The sequence below is a fragment of the Xyrauchen texanus genome, chromosome 12, assembly GCF_025860055.1.
Source record: "Xyrauchen texanus isolate HMW12.3.18 chromosome 12, RBS_HiC_50CHRs, whole genome shotgun sequence".
Classification (NCBI taxonomy): Eukaryota; Metazoa; Chordata; class Actinopteri; order Cypriniformes; family Catostomidae; genus Xyrauchen; species Xyrauchen texanus.
This window is the reverse complement of record NC_068287.1, coordinates 26,523,661-26,539,100: the sequence shown is the minus strand read 5'-3', so window position 1 is coordinate 26,539,100 and position 15,440 is coordinate 26,523,661. Positions and strand designations below refer to the sequence as shown.

The 15,440-nt window shown below is 38.1% G+C and overlaps 1 protein-coding gene across 2 annotated transcripts; it reads left to right on the top strand.

Annotated features, from left to right (window-relative positions):
• Window positions 1-590: 590 nt before the first annotated feature.
• Window positions 591-14,421, top strand: LOC127652873 (uncharacterized). Of its 2 annotated transcripts, XM_052139292.1 has the most exons (8): window positions 591-690; window positions 4,613-4,767; window positions 5,354-5,394; window positions 5,532-8,315; window positions 9,561-9,687; window positions 9,793-9,902; window positions 10,011-10,079; window positions 14,095-14,421. In XM_052139292.1, the coding sequence occupies exons 3-8, from the start codon at window positions 5,378-5,380 to the stop codon at window positions 14,414-14,416; spliced, it is 3,429 nt and encodes a 1,142-aa protein (XP_051995252.1). In that variant the 5' UTR covers window positions 591-690; window positions 4,613-4,767; window positions 5,354-5,377; the 3' UTR covers window positions 14,417-14,421. The 2 variants fall into 2 exon arrangements, with proteins under 2 accessions (XP_051995252.1, XP_051995253.1); XM_052139293.1 differs by lacking the exon at window positions 4,613-4,767.
• The last annotated feature ends 1,019 nt before the right edge of the window (window positions 14,422-15,440 follow it).

Genomic DNA, 15,440 nt, shown 5'->3' with positions numbered 1-15,440 from the left:
CCAGTTTAATCACTTTATGCTTTAAACGTGTAGAACATCCGAGTTTGTATCATTTGTGTCAGTATTGGGTGCACAACTTTAATGGAGGATGTTTTGTAAGATCTCTGATGAGAATAAAAACAATTATTATTCTAAATGTATTTAAAAAAATTATAATCAGCAATATGCCCTTACATGTGGCTTTATAGAATATGTTTGTGCGTGTATTCTACGACGCCGGCGTATTAGAGTTATATATAGTGACGTCATTACGTGATGATGTACTTGGTGAATCGTTTTTTTTTAACCAGTTCATTGAAGCGAACCCTCCCGAAGAACTGGTTCGAGGAAAAGAATCGGACTTCCCATCACTTATAAAAAAAAATAAACTAAGTTCACATGGGGACAAAGACGACTGTTTATGACATCGCTATTGGTTCGATTTCCCTCCTGAAACAAAATTGGTAAGTTCGTTGGCGCTTGCACATTTCTAATTGGCTGAATTTTAGAGCATACCAGAGTAGCGGGCCACAGTGATTGGCTCTTTCACAGACCGGGAGCACAGTCGCACCGAATGATTTGTCAGAATCGTTAGAGCGCAACGTCCGGCATGGAAACGTCACACCAACACCGACTTACGGTGTTTTAAAAACAACGCCTAAAAGGGATGTTTTCTCAGCTACGCCACACGTTTCCCTACAAATGTTTTAGGTATGTGTGCAGTTTATTTACATCGGTTACACCCATGCTTGTTTGAAGGACGAGGTAGTACAAGCACTCTTATTGTAATGTATTTTACGGTATTATGCGTAGATAGCAGCATAGCTAGCTGCATTTACTTCGACGACGTACACAAAACCACACCAGTGTCTGGAAACGTACATCTCTAGTAAAGCGTCTGCTCAGAAAGATGATTAATATTTGTACCCAAAGAAAAAATTGCACAGTCTATTGCGCATTGTCTGAGAAATCACAATGCTGTTGTTGGATCTCTTCTCACGGTAGAGATGGATGTCGAGGTGGTTAGCCGAATAGCTAACATCAACTACACACGTTTGACAATGAAAAAAGAAAATTAATATCTTTAAATACAGAAATATGTCTGATTCTGAAGTACTGAGTTTGGTCTTAAACAGAATGTTAAGAGTAAAATCGGTTTTCAACGCATCGAAGAGTTTAATAATCGCAACCATATCAAGTGGAGATTGCTGGTTAGTCGAGCGGAAAATGTAAATTGATATAAATATAATTGACTAAAAAGTTAACTTGAGCAGTATTAAATGCTGCGGCCTGATGACAGAACTGCCTTTATTTACACATTAATATGGGATTTTGTTCTCACTGTAAAGAGCATCATATTGTTATAATTTGTAGAGGCGTTCTTCTAATTGAATCTTTCATTTCTACCTATAATTATTGAACCTGAATGTAGCTCTTCTATCATACTGTATATTTTAATATGATGGTGACTGTATACATAATAACAGCAGGTGACAGACACGATTCACCACAGGTGTTTTCACAAGCTTTTCACCCCTTATAGCACGTACAATACTCCTATTCAGTGTTTCGTGTTAGTGAAAGATTGAGGAGAATATAATATTTTTTTGGTTTAATTTTATAATAAAAATGAAAATAAAGGTCTCATCACCCAGCGATGAAGAAAAGGGTAATAAAATTGCCTTTTTGTGCCCTGTGTAGCTTTTTGGGTATCCATCTACATTTAAAGGAATTGTTCTCCCAAAAATTTTAATTCTCATAATTTACTCACCCTCATGCATCCCAGATATGTATGAATTAATTTTTTCTTAACACAAATGAAGATTTTTAGAAGAATATCTCAGCTCTGTAGATCCATACAATGCAAGTGAATGGTGATAAGGCCTTTGAAGCTCCAAAAAGAATATAAAGGCAGTATTAAAGTATTCCATATTGCTTCAGTTGTTTAATCAATGTCTTCTGATGTGACCCAGTTGGATTTGGGTGAGAACAGACCAAAATATAACAACTTCTTTCACTGCATGATCATGATTTCAAACTCGATTACACTTCCTAGTGCTCGAGGCATGCACAGAGCGCTAGATGGCACTGTAGGAAATGTAATCGAGCTTGAAATCATGATCACCAAGGAGACTGCTGTCAAGATGTATGGTGAAAAGGGAGTTATATTTTGGTCTTTTCTCACCCAAAACCAACTGGATCGCTTCAAAGACATTGATTAAACCACTGAAGTCATATGAATTACATTTATACTTTATCTCCTTTTGTTCGAGTTCTGGTCATTATTTACTTGCAATATGTGGACCTACAAATCTGAGATATTCTAAAAATCTTTCTGTTCAGCAGAATGAAGTTAGTTATACACATCTGGAATAGTATGAGGATGAGTAAATGATGATAGTCCAAATATGAAAATTCTAACTAACCTTTTAAATATAATGATTCTCAGGATTTTGTAGTGCATTTATACCTGTAGTAGGTTTATTCATACAAGGTGAATAAGCTATGAATCACCTGTGTGGGAGTGATAGTAATTAATACATGTATTAATATATATTCTTAAAAAGAGTTTTCCATTTTATTTTATTCCTGTTTTTATTTTGTAAGTGCTAGTGACCGTTTGCATATTTTGCCTATACAGGTGAAACTCGAAAAATTAGAATATCGTGCAAAAGTTCATTAATTTCAGTAATTCAACTTAAAGGTGAAACTAATATTATATAGACTCATTACAAGCAAAGTAAGATATTTCAAGCCTTTATTTGATATAATTTTGATGATTATGGCTTACAGCTTATGAAAACCCCAAATTCAGAATCTCAGAAAATTAGAATATTGTGAAAAGGTTCAGTATTGTAGGCTCAAAGTGTCACATTCTAATCAGCTAATTAATCCAAAACACCTGCAAAGGGTTCCTGAGCCTTTAAATGGTCTCTCAGTCTGGTTTAGTTGAATTCACAATCATGGGGAAGACTGCTGACCTGACCGTTGTGCAGAAAACCATCATTGACACCCTCCACAAGGAGGGAAAGCCTCAAAAGGTGGAAGAAAAAGGTGCACAAGCAGCAGGGATGACCGTAGGATTGTCAGGAAAAGGCCATTCAAATGTGTGGGGGAGCTTCACAAGAAGTGGACTGAGGCTGGAGTTACTGCATCAAGAGCCACCACACACAGACGGGTCCTGGACATGGGCTTCAAATGTCGTATTCCTCTTGTCAAGCCGCTTCTGAACAACAAACAACGTCAGAAGCGTCTTACCTGGGCTAAAGAAAAAAAGAACTGGTCTGTTGCTCAGTGGTCCAAAGTCCTCTTTTCTGATGAGAGCAAATTTTGCATCTCATTTGGAAACCAAGGTCCCAGAGTATGGAGGAAGAATGGAGAGGCACACAATCCAAGATGCTTGAAGTCCAGTGTGAAGTTTCCACGTCATCGGCTGGTGTTGGTCCACTGTGCTTTATGAAGTCCAGAGTCAATGCAGCCGTCTACCGGGACATTTTAGAGCACTTCATGCTTCCTTCAGCAGACAAGCTTTATGGAGATGCTGACTTCATTTTCCATCAGGACTTGGCACCTGCCCACACTGCCAAAAGTACCAAAACCTGGTTCAATGACCATGGTATTACTGTGCTTGATTGGCCAGCAAAGAGTTTGAGTGGTGGCTCAGTGGTTGAGGCTCAGGGTTACTGACCAGAAGGTCAGGGGTTCAAGCCCCGGCACCAGCAAGATGCCACTGTTGGGCCCTTGAGCAAGGCACTTACTCCAGGTTGCTCCGGGGGGATTCTCCCTGTAATAAGTGCACTGTGAGTCGCTTTGGATAAAAGCGTCTGCCAAATGCATAAATGTAAATATGAATATTATCCAAAACAATCGGTGGAGTGGTGGTGGCGTAGTGGGCTAAAGCACATAACAGTTAATCAGAAGGTCGCTGGTTCGATCCCCACAGCCACCACCATTGTGTCCTTGAGCAAGGCACTTCACTCCTGGTTGCTCCGGGGGATTGTCCCTGTAATAAGTGCACTGTAAGTCGATAAAAGCGTCTGCCAAATGCATAAATGTTAATGTTAAATGTTAACTCGCCTGAGTTAATGGCAAGATGAGAGACATGAGACCAAACAATGCAGAAGAGCTGAAGGCCGCTATTGAAGCATCTTGGTCTTCCATAACACCTCAGCAGTGCCACAGGCTGATAGCATCCATGCCACGCCGCATTGAGGCAGTAATTAATGCAAAAGGGGCCTAAACCAAGTACTGAGTACATATGCATGATTATACTTTTCAGAGGGCCGACATTTCTGTATTTAAAATCCTTTTTTTTTTTTTATTGATTTCATGTAATATTCTAATTTTCTGAGATTCTGAATTTGAGGTTTTCATAAGCTGTAAGCCATAATCATAAAAATTATATCAAATAAAGGCTTGAAATATCTTACTTTGCTTGTAATGAGTCTATATAATATATTAGTTTCACCTTTTAAGTTGAATTACTGAAATTAATGAACTTTTGCACGATATTCTAATTTTTCGAGTTTCACCTGTATGTATCGAATGTGGTATTGTGGATAAAAGCTTGGCAAATTATCATGATGTAAGCTTAGAAAGTGGAATGGTTAACCGGTATACTGCCATTCCACAGTTGCAATGTTTTTTAAATGAGGTTGGCAAACAGAAAAAGTGGACTCCATCCTATGACCAGAAAAGAGAATAAGAATGAGGATCAACAGTGAGGCCCAGTCATTATAATCTCAACACATGAAATCATCCATATGCAAGCGAGAAGAAAACATCATGGTAATGTCTCACTGACATTTCTCTGAATTTTGTTAATTTTTGCACTGTATAAAAAATAACCGAATTAGAAGTCACAACCCCAAGTTATAGAGCTGTAAAGTAGCTCATACATATGGTTAAGTGCTTGCATACTAATTAATGGGGTGATTCTCCTGAAACCTGTGAAGAAAATCAGTACAGTAAAGCATATAATTATATTTGGCACAAAGAAAATGATGCCTACATTTAGAACATTAAGATATTGTGTTGTGTGCGACCATTATTTTCAGAAAACTTTACACATTTAACTCTCCAATTCTTATTACTGTAACATATCCAGACGGTTTACTTCTATTTTTGTTGTTTTAAATGAAGATTCTCATTATCAGAAACTGTAATTTTTTTATTGTATTGTAGTAAAAAGATCCTGTGGTAATTTTCTATGTACATAAATATGATTACTGTACCCTCTTATTAATCACATTCCTGTCCATCTACTGTTACAGTTAATTAAATTGTTTAAACACTTACAGATGTTACTGATTATTGTGTTGCATGCTTCATTATTACATTTCTTTGTCTTAAACCACTTTTTTTTTTTTTGCAGAAAATCTTTGGAGTTTAAGCTGAGATGGAGCAATATTCAGAGTAAGACATGTTAAGATATGCTAACTATGGAAGGATCTGTAACCCTCAACTAGCATAAATGGTTTTAAATATGTTGTGTATTATTTTTATTTTTTTTACTAAATGTTTTCTTTACCCCCCTTTCTTTATGATTGTAGAGATGAAGTTGAGAAAGGCTTCAAAATGTTATCCTGTGCAACACCACAGTTAGGAAATGGCAGCCACACAAATGAGCATAACAATGACCAGAAATCAATGGAGTGGGAATCCCCAGAGAGACTTCCAGTAATTAAAAGATGGGAGATTGGTCCACTTCTACAGTCATTCAAATCCAAGATGGCTAGCTTTACGGAGATTGTCATGAGCCCTGTTCGCCTTTTTAAGTCCAGTGACTCACTGTCCTCAGCTGGATTGTCTGATCCGCATCAACAGTTAATCAAGTCAAATGTGGAAAGTTCAACCAGGACTGAGGAGGGGGTGACTACCAGTGATAAATATAAAAATGGGTTGTTTTCAAAAAGGCCTTCAACAGAAGGAGTGCAGTGTAACATTGCTCCTAAACGCCATAGAGTTGCACAGAGACTGAATTTTGGTACAGTTTCAAGTAACACCCACAAACCAGTATTGGATAATATTAAAATGCACAGCAATTTTAAGGTTGCACAAAATGAGGAAGAAAATCAGATAGATCGTCCTTCAAGGCAGTCACAAGCCGTCCTTCAGGAAGGAATACATGATTCCTGTCCTTGTAAAGTAAGAAGTCGTTTTCTCAGGACTAGACCTATTCCGTCCTATGACAAAACTTTGAATTCTGCAAGTGCCAAATGTGTGTCTTGTCAAGCCAATGTGCAAAATGATGAAGCTGTTGCTCAGCAGCGACTAATTGGTGAGAGACAGACCCATAGCAGTAAACATGAAGATGGTATCACAGCCTGTGAACTTGGTATTGACTCCTATATTTCAGAGGCATCAAGCCTTTTGAAACTAGAAACAAACTCCGTAATTGCAGAAAACACAAAAACAACTTCTTCAAACAATGATTCTGAAGCCGCTTCTAGTATTTCCTCTGATTTTCACATGATAGGTGGAGACACAAGAAGAGGTTGTGTGTTTGGCAATGAGAAATCTTATTCACAGATGGCCATTAGGAAAAGCCCTAGAAAGTCAGTGAAGCCTCTGTCACAGACTTTTGAGTTCACCTCGACAGAATTGGACACATTTGTGACGGGACAAAATACTCATAACATGAAGGAATCACAGTCTGAAAATGTTATGGAATGGACGCATCACTCGGCTGAAGTATCAGACTGTCCAAAGAGCACTTCTGTTGTGAAAGTGAGGGCAAAGAGGTGTCGAGAGGCAAAGAAAGACTTGCTGGTAAGGGGGAAATGTAATTTGCAAAAAGCTGAAGAGGGAGGCCTGAGGCCTACAAAGAATAAAAACAAGGTCAAAGACAATGACATGTCTTTGGAAAAGAATCAGGAGGATGTAACAATTGTTCAGATCAGGAAAAAGAGGAAAGGGATTTCTACAGTGCAACAGCTCCAAGTCTCAAAAATGATCCTTGACGATGTTGATATGAGAAATTCTGTTGTCTCTGACACCTCACACTCTTGTAACTCCACAGAGATTAAACAAATTAGACTGGAAAAGGCAGTAAGAATTCGGTCGAGAAAAAATGTAAAATGTGGAATGTTACTGACCTCTGCTAATGAAGGTGATGCCACTGATGCTACATCCTTCCAAAATGACACAAGAAATGTCTTGATTGACAAGATCTTAGACTGCAATAATTCGAATGCCATGGGAAAATGTAATTATGAAAATTCCAGACTATCAGAGCTTCCAGGATTGCAACACCCCATGCAGGCACAAGAGACTTTTGAGAAGATTGTTGAATCTCAGAAGACAAGACAGCATTTTCTTAAAAGTGCAGGAAATGCAGCTTTACAAAAGAGGAATCTTCATCCACCCAAGCAAAATTTTAAGGACTGCTGTACAACTTCAGTAGTTCATCCAGCAGGACCCAGTAAACCTGCAAAAAGAACAGTACTTCAGAGCGATGAAACTCAAAGGACTATTATTGCAACTGAGGAGCAGGAGTCATTTCTGTCTACAGGGGTGCTTTCAGGACTTGAAGTAAGAGAAGAAAAAAATGGATTTGTGTCACCACCAGTGCAGCCTAATTCGACAGCTCCATTAGAGTCAGAAAGAAAGCCAAGAAGACCCACAAAGATTATGAACCGAGAATGTAGCAAATATGTTTTCGCTGGAAAAAGGAAAGGTGCTATTGGAAGCAAAGTTGAGGCAGAGACCCAAGAACAGACAATGGATGCCATTCCAGTAGTGTTGTCATCAGGTAGAGGCTCCAAACGCCTCCTGCGCAGCTACTCCTGCCCTGAAATCCCTTCTCTATTATTGAGTGACTCTCATTTACCCCTTTCCCACATGCATGACAACAGTACTACCTCACCACCTAAAAAGAGCTCACCTGTTCCACTTCCCACCCATTTAAACTCTCCGTCCAAGCGTACTCGCCGGCATACTGTCTGTAGTGTAGAGACGGAACGAGAAATTGCCCCTCTGTGTCTTCGTAAGGAGGTGTACCCTGCTAGTAGGGGTGGCCACTACAGTGGTCCTTCCTTCCCATACTCTCCCTCAACCTCACTCACAGCCATTGCCTCTTGTTTTTTGTCTAGTCCTCTAGCGTTCTTGTCCAAAAGCTCAAGTCAAGGGCGTAGCCATGCTAGTGACACCAGCACTGGCAGCTTTCATGCCATTGCCTCCCCTTTTGCGTCCAGTTTCGCCACATCCTCATCATCGTCCTCCTTCAGTTCCCCCTTTACATCCACCCTCACAGCCTGTCGTGCTTTATCTGGCCCCTCCACTGTTGTCACTCCCAGTCCTGAGATTCCTCCTGCCTGTGTGTCATCACTCTGCAGGTAATTTTTCAGAGTCCATCCACCTTCACAAAGGGTCGCATTCACTAACAGGGTGTACGTATGTATTTGTAAAACCTGTGTGCAAACATTTTGTCACAAAGAAATCATGATTTATCAATAAGTCCATACTTAATTTACACAATTTATTCCAAATGTAGGATACAAATTTGAACCAACTGTTCAACTAAACATGTGCAAAAATCACAGACTCTTGGTGGCTTAAGAAATATGGAATAGCAGAAATGTTTTAAGACTGTGGAAACCAGCAATCTACCTTCCTGCAGAATTCAGCTTCAACCCTGCTCCATCACACCTGCCTGTAATTTTCAAGTAATCCTGAAGTCCTTGATTAGCTGGTTCAGGTGTGTTTGATTAGGTTTGGATCTAAACTTTGCAGTAAGATGGCTCCAAGAGCACTTTTGGCTTCCCCTCTTTTAAGATTAAGGATGCAAACAACTCATCTTTCAGCTTAAGTAATTTTCTGATGATAATTTGTCCAAATTGTTTGTCCAAATTTCCCTTATTAAAATCACTTGAAAGGATTACTTTAAGCTTAAACATTTAAAAGCTATAACTACAACAAAAAGCTTTCAATTCAACAAACAAATCAATTGAAAATATACATCTGAAACATTTGCTATGACTTACCATTTTCACCCCTCATGAGTTTGTATCCCTGTAAGATATATATTATTATTCTTAGAAATTGAAAAAGTGACAATAAATGACTATACTTGTTTTAAAGTAGCAAAAAGTATATGCTGTAACTTCATTCGATAGCTAGGTTATGTATACATTTTCAGCCAATCGTGTGAAGTCTAGGCCTATATGAAAGATGTTTTCATATAAGATGTTTTTTTGAGAATAGCACACTTGTCTTTACATTAAAGATCTTGATACGTCTATACGGATTAAGGATACGTTTGTAGAGACTAGCAAATTACTTCACAGCAGTGCACTTCTATGAAGACAATTTGGGCAAGTTTTATGCATAATACTTATTTCCGTGAAAACCTATTCTGCACACACAAGTATGCAACTTGTATGCCGTTATTAGTGAATGAGACCCGATATCTAATCCACAGGATGATACATGTACAATATTATCCTAGCACATATTGTACAATGTAGCATTTATATTTTCTCAGATTAAATATTTCCTGCTTCACTAAACCCTTCATAAAATTATACAGATCAAATTCATTAGAAATACTAATTTCCTCCCTAAAATGTATTTTCACAAAGGTCTTTGGAGGGAGACCATGTGATGCTTCAAATGAGGTGTGAGGAATCAATGGATCAAAACTATAGCCTTCAAATCTCATCTACATCCATCTCTGAGGAAAAAGCATTATCAGACTCTGAAATCAAGGTGCAAGACGTTTCAGCTTTCAATAAATCTTTCTTTTACCATGGTTTTGAAGTCTTCAACGTAGAATTTTTCTTTATACTTATTACATCTTCACTATCCAAACAGACAGAAATTAAGGAGGGTCATCAAGGAAAAGTCTCCTCTATTCGTATCTGTAAGAAAATTCCAAAGCCTCAGAATAATCTCACCCCAATGGGCCTTCCTAAGATCATCAGGTGTGTATATTTAGAGCAGGTTGCCTTTCTGTCATTTCTCCTTCCTTAGCTAATGTTTGTTTGCATTTATTCCATCACACCATTGATACACGTTTGGTATTTTTACAGAATAAAGAAGAAGGATTTTAGCTTGGAGGAAATCTACACCAATAAAAACTTCAGCAAACCTCCTGATGGGTGAGGATTTTTCCACATGTTTGTTTTATCTTGTGTTTTACTAAATTACTAATTTATCATATCTTAAGTTCTCAAACTCTTCAGGCCAGTTACCATACCAAGTACCTGAAATATGTTTCAACATTGAGTAAATTGAAATCACTGAGTGAAAGCTTAAGAGCTGTGAGCAACATATAGGGTGCTTCTCAATTGGAAGGCTGCAGCCTAGTTATAGTGCATTTAGAAAGTATTCAAACCCATTAAATTTTTTACATTTTGGTATGTTGCAGTCTTATGCTAAAATGCCTTAAAAAAACAAAACAAATCTTCACCTTCAATCACACGCCATACCCCATAATGACAAAGCAAAAAATTGATTTTTGATAACTTTGCACATTTTTTATATATATAATATATAAATATTATATATATAAAATGAAATATCACACTGACATACGTATTCAGACCCTTAACACTGTACTTAGTTGATGCACCTTTGGCAGCGATTACAGCCTCAGGTGTTTTTAGGTATGACGCGAGAAGCTTTGCACACCTGGATTTGGGGATTTCCTGCAGATCCTCTCATGCTCTGTCAGGATGGTTGCCACTAAAGGACATTCACAGAGTTCTACCTAAGCCACTCTTGCATTGTCTTGGCTGTGTGCTTGGGATCCTGTTGGAAGGTGAACCTTTGACCCGGTCTGAGGTCCTGAGGATTCTGGACCAGGTTTACATTAAGGATATCTCTGTATTTTGATGTGTTCAGCTTTCCTTCCACCATGACCAGTCTGCCAGTCCCTGCTGCTGAAAAACACCCCCCCACAGCATGATGATACCACCACCATGCTTCATCATTGGGATGGTATTGTGCAGGCGATGTGCCTATTTACTTCAGACATGATGTTTGGAATTGAGGCCAAACAGTTCAATCTTCGTTTCATCAGACCAGAGAATTGTTTCTCACAGTCTGAGAGTCATTTATGTGGTCTTGCACTGAGAGGCTTCCGTCTAGCCACTCTGCCATAAAGCCGAGATTGGTGGAGTTTTGCAGTTATGGTTGTCCTTCTGCAAGTTTCTCCCATCTCCACACTCTGGAGATCATCCAGAGTGACCATCAGGTTCTTGGTCACCTCTTGCAAAGGCCCATCTCTAACTATGGAGGCCACTGTGCTCTTGGGAAGCCAAATGTTTTTTGTAGCCTTCCCCAGATCTGTGCCTCGACACAATCCTGTCTCTGAGTTCTGCATGCAATTTTGACCTCATGGCTTGGTTTTTGCTCTGATATGCATTTTCAGCTGTGAATCCTTATATAGACAGGTGTGTGCCTTTCCAAATCATGTCCAATCAATTGAATTTGCCATTGGTGGACTCCAATCACACGAGCTAATTTTTAAGTGTCATAGCAAAGGGTCTAAATACTTATATTTCAGTTTTTCTTTTTAATAAATTTGCAAAGTTATCAAAAATCTGTTATTTGCTTTGTCATTATGGGGTATGGAGTGTAGATTGATGTGAGAAAAAAATTATTTAAAGCATTTTGGCATAAAGCTGCAACATGACAAAATGTGAAAAAAAAAAAAGGACTGGTGTCCTTCCTAGACAGTCCTTCTGAGGCTGTTGGCTAGGCTCCCCCTCAGCATTCAGTGCTAGAATGAGACTGTTTAGTAAGTGTGAATTTGCAAGGGATTGTGGGTGATTGAAAGCCATGAAGCCATTTTCACAATATGGCAAACGAAAGCTGTAACAATGGCTGCCTTATTTGTAAGGATCCTTGGAATGCAGCCTTTGTTACATCTTTAGTTTGCCATATTTTGAAAATGGCTTAATTTCGGCTGTGCTTGATGACGTGGCAGCCGAGATATACAGCCTAGCTAGACTGCAGCCTTCCGATTGGAAGCACCCATATAGTGGGATCTAAGAAGATATTTTGACCCCGTTTCAACCAGATGTCAATATGTGTTTAAGGTGGTCAGAACTAAATTCAGCTATAAACGAGGTCCAAAATGTTTTGTTATCAGATCACAAAAACGTCATATGGAAGTAGTCAAAAATGCATGTGCACACCACATTTTGGTGTACACCCAGATATGTCCAAGATAGGGAGTTTTTGAATCATAATTCACAACAGCACATCGCAATTTAATGTGTTAGTTGATGCGTTTCCTATGGGCGCTAAGTGCAGCCCTACAATAGATAAACTGATAAATGCACAACAAATAAATATGAGGTATTTATAATTTATATTAGGAGGTATAATTAGAAATGCTCCAACATTTAGTTCACGTTACCCAACAGATTTTTTCTTTTGCAACATTTTATTAAAGCAATCCATTTACTGTCTGACAACCCACCATAAATAATTGACAATAGACATAACTACTCTCCACAATACCTTACAAATAAACCTGTGGACTATGCGTAAATTTGCTTTCAACAGGCGATTTAAAGTCCAAAAATTATTAAAATTGAAATCTATTGGTGAATATAGTGAATTTGTACACAAGTGATGGTGTAAATAACAAATGGAACTTCACAAAGTTTACAATGCTTATAGTAACTGACAAGCACAGTTCAATTTGATGTTTTGACGTATTTCCTACTGAAATGCAATTAAAATTTTGTATTGCTGCACTATTCATGTTATTGTCTCCTTGAATCGCTTATGATGTATCCTTCCTCATTTTGTAAGTCAATTTGGATAAAAGGAAGGCTGGAGCCATTGTTGAAGTCCAATGTTGATGAATGAGAAATGGGCGAGTAAAAGATAATATATCCATGTTTTGAATCGCAATACACCAAGCATAAAGAACACTTACTGGTGTTGTACATCCCTAGAAACCTCTGGCTGTACAAAAATATATATATATAAACTCCAGAAATGTTCTTGCCGTCTAGCTCCCACGTTGGTGCATCCCATTCAGAAGTGATCATCCCTATGCCCTATTCCCTTCAAATTCAATAATCCTCCACTAGGAGCGCTTCAGATGGCTAAAAAGGTGATGGAGAACTCTCTTTTTTTAACGATTCTAAAAACAACCCTGCAGCATTGATTGTGCTCCTTTCGAAGTGTCATGCATGATCAGCACCAGTTAAAACAACCAGATGCACTAAACCGTTGTAGGGGGAGGGTGTGTTCTCGTTAGGAAAGCATTTGATTGGACAAGATTTCGGAATCTCTATGTGGCGTCATGGAGTCTTTTTAGCCAGAAGAGAGAGAGACTGCAATTTCAAATGCTGATATCTTGTGAAAACAAATTTTGTCAATGTTTTGAAGTACAGTAGTACATAAATTACCTTAAAGGTAATGGATATGGACTAAAAGCAGCAAATGTATTTTAAACATTCTAAAAAGTCTCTTAATTCATTGCTTTTAAAAGCACCACAGCTAAAAACATTAAACTTTTAATATAACTTCTGTCTGCGTGTTTTACATCCTTCATCTTCAGAAAGCAGCCAAGTTTAAACTTTGCTAGTTATATACGGCTTTATTGAGGAAATGACTGGAACATTTTACAAAGCACATACATATACATGCACAAGTACTTCATGGAACTTCTTCAGTATGCCTGATTTTGACATGCAGGGACACCGATTAGAGGCACACACATCTGAAACATTAACTCCTCTTTAGGAAATCTGGCGTCTGTACACAGAGACTTTTAGGCAGACAGAACATTACATTTTTGTCGATCACACCAATGTTTTGTGCTTTTTTGTGGCCAAAAATAATGGTGCACACTAATCAAGTAATTAGTGCTGAAAACCTTTAAAGTTTGCAGAGGAAAAATTGGTTACAACCTCAACCATTCGCATCCTGTACTGCCAAAGTAAAAACACAGGCTGTACATAACAGATATTTGTGGAGCCAGTCTATACAACAGTTTAAAAACTACAGACTTCAATAATTTGCATTCAAAACTCTAGTTGGTAGATGTGTAGAAAATGAAGCAACATGAATATTAGGAACTTAAGTTTGCCTTTTGGCATGCTGTGTTTTAACATCTGATAATTTTAGCTACTGATTTGAACTTTTCAGACGTTTGGAAACCATTTTTGAGGTGCCTCTCAACCGGCGAGATGGCTCTCAGGCTGTTGTAGGCCAAAAAAAGGTAAAGCGCTTTGTTGAATTCCCCGAACTGGGTGTTGCCAGGAAGCCCAAGAAGCCTCTGGTCGGTGGAATAGCAGGGGGTGGAGCCCAGAGGAAAGCCTTAGGGAACTCTGGGATCTGTAGAACCAGACGAGGTGTCTGGCTCTCTTCTAAAGTGGATGATGGGCTTATTTTGCAGAAGTTGGATTCGCTCCTCTGTTCCAAGCTTGAAGAACTAGACACCTGGATGGCACTTCAAGTTGCATGCTGAGGCAGAGATCTTGTTCATTTTGGACAAAATGTGCTTCTTGTACATTTTGTTCCATGGCAATTTATGTCATTTACTGTAGTTCATCAAATCAACATTAGAACAGAATTGCAGATCAGTAAAATATATTTTGTATTTCTAATGTACTGTAACGATAAAGAGAGAAATACATTTACATGCTTGATACATTTTGCAAGGCCTTTTACTTTTGTAGATTGGTTGGATATAAAAGTACCTATATCAATGGGTAAAGCCAAGTTTTACAACCAGCACTGTTTTGCCTCCTGTTTTGTCTTTTATAACACTTCAAAAGAAGAGCACTTGTTTACAGGTTCACGTTTAAGATGAGCAATATCTTTTAATTCCTGTTTACTACATCTCAGTAAACAAATGTGAGACTGGATGTGGAGTCTCAAACACACCATTAAACTTGTCTTTGCTTAAACTGAATGTATTAATGCACTCTCAGGTGTGTGTTTGAACATGTTCATTATAAAGAAGATATAGCACAAAGGCTTTTGCAAAATTGCAGCAAATGCTTGCATTGTTCAAGTTTTAAATGTGCTATTCATATAGAAGCATAAAGAGTTGCGCCTGAAGGTTCCAGTGCATTCTGTGGTTTTACTCGGGTACTCTGAACATAGATCATTCATTTCTTTTTGGCTTTTGATCTCCTTTGATGTAACAATTTAGTACTTTTAGTGTTTGAATACCTTAATAATAAGTGGTTGGTTTGTGTGTAATATAATGTTCATATTTTGTAAACTGGTTGTATTTTGTCTTTTGTAAACAAATGACATTGGAACTGCTGTATTTTGACTTCACATTTTATTACAAAGTTTGAAAGACATGCAAAGCACAACTTCAACTACAAATTATTTACATAAAGGGATGTTAACAATATCCATATCTCTACATCAAATAGAAACTTGTGCAAGTGTCATGCTCTCTTTGAGTGTTAATGTTTATTTCAACTGCATTCATAAAATAATAAACCAGCTTGATTATTGACACTGTCAATATTTTA

Coding starts and splice junctions, on each gene's coding strand:
- LOC127652873 (XM_052139293.1), top strand. Junction 8,316..9,560: donor TGTGTGTCATCACTCTGCAG/GTAATTTTTCAG, acceptor ATTTTCACAAAG/GTCTTTGGAGGGAGACCATG. Junction 9,688..9,792: donor TATCAGACTCTGAAATCAAG/GTGCAAGACGTT, acceptor CTATCCAAACAG/ACAGAAATTAAGGAGGGTCA.